The sequence below is a fragment of the Solanum pennellii genome, chromosome 11, assembly GCF_001406875.1.
Source record: "Solanum pennellii chromosome 11, SPENNV200".
In the NCBI taxonomy this organism is placed as follows: Eukaryota; Viridiplantae; Streptophyta; class Magnoliopsida; order Solanales; family Solanaceae; genus Solanum; species Solanum pennellii.
In genome coordinates, this window is record NC_028647.1 from 63,726,742 (window position 1) to 63,733,311 (window position 6,570).

At 37.0% G+C, this 6,570-nt stretch overlaps 1 protein-coding gene across 2 annotated transcripts in view; it reads left to right on the top strand.

The window, feature by feature from the left end:
* Nucleotides 1-81: 81 nt before the first annotated feature.
* The window catches only part of LOC107004810 (zinc finger CCCH domain-containing protein 24), a 12,059-nt gene continuing 5,570 nt past the window's right edge, over nt 82-6,570 (top strand). For both annotated transcript variants that reach the window (XM_015203170.2, XM_015203171.1), the window contains exons 1-10: nt 82-829; nt 2,444-2,536; nt 2,624-2,938; nt 3,049-3,121; nt 4,184-4,316; nt 4,403-4,556; nt 4,734-4,817; nt 5,225-5,347; nt 5,708-5,881; nt 5,993-6,127. In XM_015203170.2, coding sequence (XP_015058656.1) covers nt 173-829; nt 2,444-2,536; nt 2,624-2,938; nt 3,049-3,121; nt 4,184-4,316; nt 4,403-4,556; nt 4,734-4,817; nt 5,225-5,347; nt 5,708-5,881; nt 5,993-6,127 — 1,941 coding nt within the window. In that variant the 5' untranslated portion in view covers nt 82-172. The remainder of the gene's footprint in view (nt 830-2,443; nt 2,537-2,623; nt 2,939-3,048; nt 3,122-4,183; nt 4,317-4,402; nt 4,557-4,733; nt 4,818-5,224; nt 5,348-5,707; nt 5,882-5,992; nt 6,128-6,570) is intronic.

Consider the following 6,570-nt stretch of genomic DNA (forward strand, 5'->3'; position numbering starts at 1 on the left):
AATTTCGTATTTATATTTTTAAAAATGAGTTCATTAGGTTTATTATATTATTATTTTATTATTATAGCAAATATAAGATTAAAAAAAATAAATAACTGAACAGTAGTGGGGAGTTAATTGTCACCGCCGTCAAAAACAGCAGCAGAAAAATTCGAAAAACCCTTCTTTCCCAATGTCGACGGAAACTGTAAACCCTGAATTGAACGTCGAGGAGTCATCGGAGAAGCTCCATTCGCCGGTAATCGTGAAATCGGAATTGAATGGAGATGACTCATCGGAGCACCTTCAGTTGCCGGAAACTCTGAAAACTGAATTGAATGGCGAGGATTCATCGGAGCAGCTCCATTCGTCGGTAATCGTGAAATCGGAATTGAACGGAGATGAAACATCGGAGCAGCTTAAGTTGACGGAAACTCTTGCGGAACCGACGGAGAAACGAAAGCGAGAAGGATCAGAAACAGTAACAGAAACAGAGCAAAAACAACAAAATCCATTATGGAAGACGACACTTTGTTCTTACTTTCGAAGAAATGATGGTTCATGTAGCCATGGTGAATCCTGCCGTTACGCTCATGGTGAATCAGAGCTCAGGGTCCGACCCGATAATACATGGGACCCGACTTCTGACCGGGCGAAGAAGATGGCTAAGACGGCTGCTGACGACGACGGGGAGAAGGCAGAGGATAAAGAAGAGAAGCGCAATGACGTTATGATGACTGAGGCGTTAGACGATGACGAATGTTCTTCGGTTTCTGGGTTGTCAAAATGCTTGGTGAACCTTCCCATGAAGTGGAGTTCAGATAATTTAAGGTGTTTCCTCAAAGAACATGTAAGTTGTTTGCTCAAAGATGAATTTTTTTAGATATTAAACATATACGTCCAATTCCTTTGGTGTTTATTTTCTGATCACTTCTATTATAAGGATATGGAAGTCGAGGACTAAGATAGAAGGTTATTAGATAGTTGAGCTTTGAGTAGTTTTCTTATGAGTATTGTTATTATCACTTCCATACTAGCATATTCTTCGACTTTAGTATTGGGTGTTGTTTCCTTTGCTTCAAAAATCATATTTTTGGTTGTTGCTTCTGTTCTCTTCTACATTGTAGTTAGTATGACTTCTTTACTACAGTATTTGCTTTACATACTTGATTTTTGATATGCCTTACTTGAGCTGAGTGTCTATAAGATTTACCGCTCTACCTTCACAAGGTAGGTAGTGGTTAGGCTGTGTACACATCACCCTCTCCGGACTTCACTTGTGGATTAACATGGGGTATGTTTTTGTTTTGTCATGGTGTATTTTGTGTTTTCTCTTTCAGATACTGGCAATTCCCAGTTTTGAGTAGTGGAAAACCAATAACTGTTGTTATTAAGCTACAGTAAAAAAATTGGGTTGAAGTTTTAGTTCTCACTAATTACGATTTGGAAGCGAACTTCACATATGTGAACTTTGTTAACTCTTGTTTGTTTTTGTTAATTAGACACTAATGGATGCCAATGCATTTATTTTGTGGTGAATAAGATTATGGGAATTCATCAGCCAGAAGATTAGTTGTTGGAAACTATGAATAGTCTGAAAGCACTATGCCAAAAGTGTAACGTCAACAATTTGGTCTCTTTCTGATGAAAGGATCATTTTTAATTTTCTGCAAAGTGCAAACCTTTATCCGCTGGGAATACTCTGGTCGAATGAACTTCCAACGGTTCCATTTTTCTTTCCGATCTAGAAGAGTATAGGAAAGATTTTAAACATTCCATGGCCTTTTATTCTCATTGTATAATTTATTACAAAATCCTGTGAAATCCTAGTATATTTGGGTTGTACTGAAAATTAAGTGAAAGATCCACAGGGAGGTGTAAACAGTCAGTATCTTGGAAAGGTTGTAAATTGGAGGGCGGTGGGATCTTTAGGTGCTTTTCCTTGGTTTTCAGTTAAAGGTTGATGATGAAACGATTATTTGTTTTCTTTTTTTTTAAATAAAAAATAACCTTGGTGTTTGGGCTAGCTTGTGTGCACCTTCGCTAATTTCATGGGGTAGCTGATTCCCACCAGTATATGTACCAGGTAATTTTGTTCACCAAAGTTAAGACAGTAGGAAGAAACACCTAGTGTTTTTGTCTTCCCTAGGATTTTAACTCGAGACCTCATGGTTCTCAATCCACCTTATTAACACTAGACCGCACCCTTTTACGCTTGAATTCGTTGTTTGTTTAAATAAGTGTTTAATTTTGTAGACTATTTGCGGTAACACTGTTAGCATCTGTAGAAGTACGGGTGTTTGCTCTATGGCTGGACAAGTCTGCTCTCCTGGAAATCAGGATTCTGTTCCCTAGAGAACATAATCCTTACTCATATCTTTTGATGTATTGTTATAGTGTTCTTCATCGATTCTTTTTATGACGCAAATGAGATGTTTGTTGGAGTTGACTCCTTAAATCTCAGGGTGTTACTTTTAAATCAGCAAAAAAGAAGAAAGGCATGGCTGTAGGATTTGCTACTTTTGAAAATGCAGAACAAGTGAAAACTGCTGTGAAGGTACTCCTTTGTTGTCTTAATTTTGATTAGAGTGATATGCAGTTATTCTATTATCAGAAACTTTATTTGTCAGCTTAAACTATGCAGGAGTTGGATGGAAAGCCTGCTGGCAACAAGATTTTAAAGGTTGGAGATATTATTCCGCGGGCATTTGAGAGAAAAGGTAATTCGGCAATGTCCTCATTTCACAACAATCAACAAGGTGAAAAGCAAACCGAAACTGGAGACGGTTTGGATTTGACTAAAAAATCAGAGGAAAGTGAGGCTGAGGACCCAGTGACCAGTGATTCAGTTCTGAAGGGTAGGTGTGTTCGGGATGTGGTGACTCCTCTTGCTAAAATGCCATATGCTGATCAACTGGAGCAGAAGAAGAGCTCTTTGACGCGAACTCTCAAAACACTTGTTAGTATATCTTATCTCCTTATTCCATATTGTTATAATGTCACTTGCCACTTTCCCAGGGATAGCAAAAATAGACTTTTTGACCCTTTTTTCATCTTCTATATGCATAGACTCGAAATGCACGTAAAGCTTGCCCGAATGGCGTTCCACTTCCAGAATGGATTCTCAAAGCTAGGGAAATAGGTAATGCTATTTTTGAATTGCATCGGCTGCAAGTTGGCTCTATGACTATATCTTTGTAATTAATAGACAAATGATTTGGTCCTGTTCACTGTGTTTAAGGTGAACTAGGTATTTTGCTTATGTTAATACTATACTAGTTTCTTAGCACGCCCTTGTGTGTGTACCCCCCATATCAATGAGTATATAATGGTAGAAGATCACATATATTATTAAATTATGTGTTTGACTTATAAAGTGAAGTTAAAGGATAAAGTGTCTTATTGTGATTTATGACTTTTCCTCTAATTATCAAAACTTATATGGCTATCTTCTTTCGTTGGGATTGTTAGCATGACATACTAAACATAAATAAATTGAATGAGGAAGTTGGAACAGTAGCCTATTTGATCTCCTCTTAAGTTAGATTATTTGCACTTGATTTGTAATTGGTAAGAGGCATGCATAATGATGGTAGGTGATGAGCATAGATATAAATATAAATTGGTATAGACATCGTGTTATTAATCATATGCTATTCTATTCAAGTAAGATATATCTGCTCCTTTTTAATGCCTACATAAAATATGCGATTAAGTTATAATAACAGAAGATTAAACATGTTATTTCAATAAATTACTATTTTTTATGTAAATATCAATGTATCTTATTCGAATAGAGTATATGATATTATAACACGAAAGCTATATCTATATCTCCCCCCAACCAAACTATCATTTTACACATCAAGTTCAAATATCTTAACAATCGCACATCAAGTTCGAACTAGATTAGAGGAGATCAATAGACTTTTATTTTAAGCTTATCATTTAATTTCTTTATAGTATATATGCTAAGTAATTCCAAAAGAATGAAGATATCTTATATTTGGTGGCTGGAGGCAAAGTCAGACATCACAATCAGGCACTTTCTCCTACCTATGTTTATTACTCAAATACACCGCTTAACTAGAAGTTATAAAATTGTATACTCATTGACATGTGTTACATGCGAGTGCCTGAATACCAGTAGCATTTGACAAAGAAAAAATGATATAACCTTTCGCTCAACCATTTGTTTGAGCAGGTGGTCTTCCATGCGAACTAGAGGGAATAATTGAATCGCCACTTATCACTGGATATCGAAACAAGTGTGAGTTTTCTGCAGGATTCTCTGTACTAGGAAAGCCAACTGTGGGATTTCAGCTTGGAAATTTCAGGTGGATAAAGGCAACTGAAGTTTTCTAAGATCTAGTTTTATTTTTTCTTTTTGTAGTTCATTTAACAGAAATTATCCTTGTACCAGGGAGGGTGTGACAGCTGTTGAGGAACCCGTGGACTGCCCAAATGTTTCCAGAATTGCCTGTAAATATGCTGCTATCTTTCAAGAATTCTTACAACAGTCAACCCTACCTATTTGGAACAGATTGAATAATACCGGATTCTGGCGTCAACTTACTGTATGTCTAACTGCTTCTATGACCTAATAGTTTGTTCAGCCTCTACTATCATGCAGAGATGATTCAATGTGCATTGTTAGTGTGGCTGGACAGATTAAGTATTTTTCTTTCTTTTATTGGGGGTATTGTTGTGATGCTCAGCCAACTGACTGGTTCTTTCGGTATATCTACTTCCAGGTTCGAGAAGGTCGCATGCCTGGTAAAATTGTAGAGGTGGAAAATCCCAGTGCAAACATTTCAGAGGTTATGCTGATTGTTCAGGTTTTTTTCTAGTTAACTTAGTCCTTCTTTTGTTCCTACATATATACCATTTTCAGGAGGAGAGTCATGGACCAACGATGAAGTTGTTTCCATGTGACCTATAGGTCAGGGGTTTGATCCGTGGAATGGACCATTCATGTTTGTGTCAGGGTAGACTACCTACATCACCCGTTGAGATGCGGTCCTTCCCTGGACCCTTTGTGAATGCAGAGATGCTTCACGCACTGGGTTGTCCTTTTTAATGTCTACCATTTTCAGCAAAATGAGCAGCTAGCTGTATGATCCACACTTGTATTAGTGATCTCTCTGATTCAGTGATGAAGCAGTTGATTTTACTTTTTGCTTAGGACTTGCTCACTGCTGCTCTTTTTTTTTTTTTTTCATTTTTCTTACTCCTTGATTGCTAGGTTTCCACTCTGTCTTTTGACGATGCATTAGTCAATGATGAACTTCAAGGATTGGCCAAAGCATTTGCTATGGGAGCTTCTATTGCATCACCAACATTACCTCTTACTGCCCTGGTAGTTCAGGTGGTTGTCATACAAATTTTCTTTCTTTATTATTGTACACTCCTATTTCCAATTTTCTCAATTTATGATGACAGCGGGGTGAAGCTTTGGTTAATTCTAAAAATCTGGTACTTGTTTCTCACTAATATATATAAGCAAAACAGCTTGCTCAAAAGTGGACATAAGCCATGGATCTTGGGAGTTATAAAAACTATCTTTATCCTCGTCTTAAATCTTTTATTTATACCTGTTTCCTTGCTTCATAGAATATTCTTGTTTTTGACCTTTTCAAGATGCTAGCTTTTTCATACTAGTGAGTTATGTACATGTTCTTCCAGTGGAGCCTTTAACCAACCTTGATGCTGTTACTTTTTAATGCAGGATCACACTGGTATATCAAATGTAGCACCAGCAGATGCTCCTCTACGTGTACTTCCATTTCCCAGAGAGGAAAGCTATTCTGAACTGCATGCAGATAATGCAGTTGCTGAAGCAAAAATTCACGATTATATTAATGGACTTAAGTTTTGTATTTCGCCGACGGCCTTCTTTCAGGTGAGATCATTGCTTATTTTCTCTGTCCTAAGCTGATCCTATTCTTATCTCCCCCCGTCTCTCCCTCTCTTGCAGAAGTTGCGAGTTTTTTAAGTTCTTCATTTGGCACAGGTGAACACCCTTGCTGCAGAGAAGTTATACTCTCTTGCAGGGGACTGGGCCAGCTTGGGTCCTGATACCTTACTTTTTGACGTTTGCTGTGGAACTGGAACAATTGGTCTTACTCTGGCAAATCGAGTTGGTATGGTAATGTTCACCACTCTAATTAAATCTTAAATTTTTGTTTTGAATTTGTTTTACGTCACACAAGGTAGGGGTAAGGTTTGCATACACTCCACTCTCCCCAGATCCCAATTTTACTTGTGAGATCAGCCTGGTTATGTTGTTGATGAAATTGTTTTGTGTCATGATGTTAACTTTTGGCCCACATATTACACACTTGTTATAACTGCCGATCATCTCCTTTTTGCTGAAGTAACTATATAAAGTTGCCTATTACTGGTAAAAAACAAGTGTTCTACTTTGATTACCCCAGGAGTTTAAGAGCAATTTTATCATTCTATGTAAATTATTATGTTTAGTTAGGCAAATTAAGCATCAAATTTATGTGCTGTCCCCAATTGAATGTCGTAGTTTGACTTTATATATATATATATATATATATATATATATATATATATATATATAAA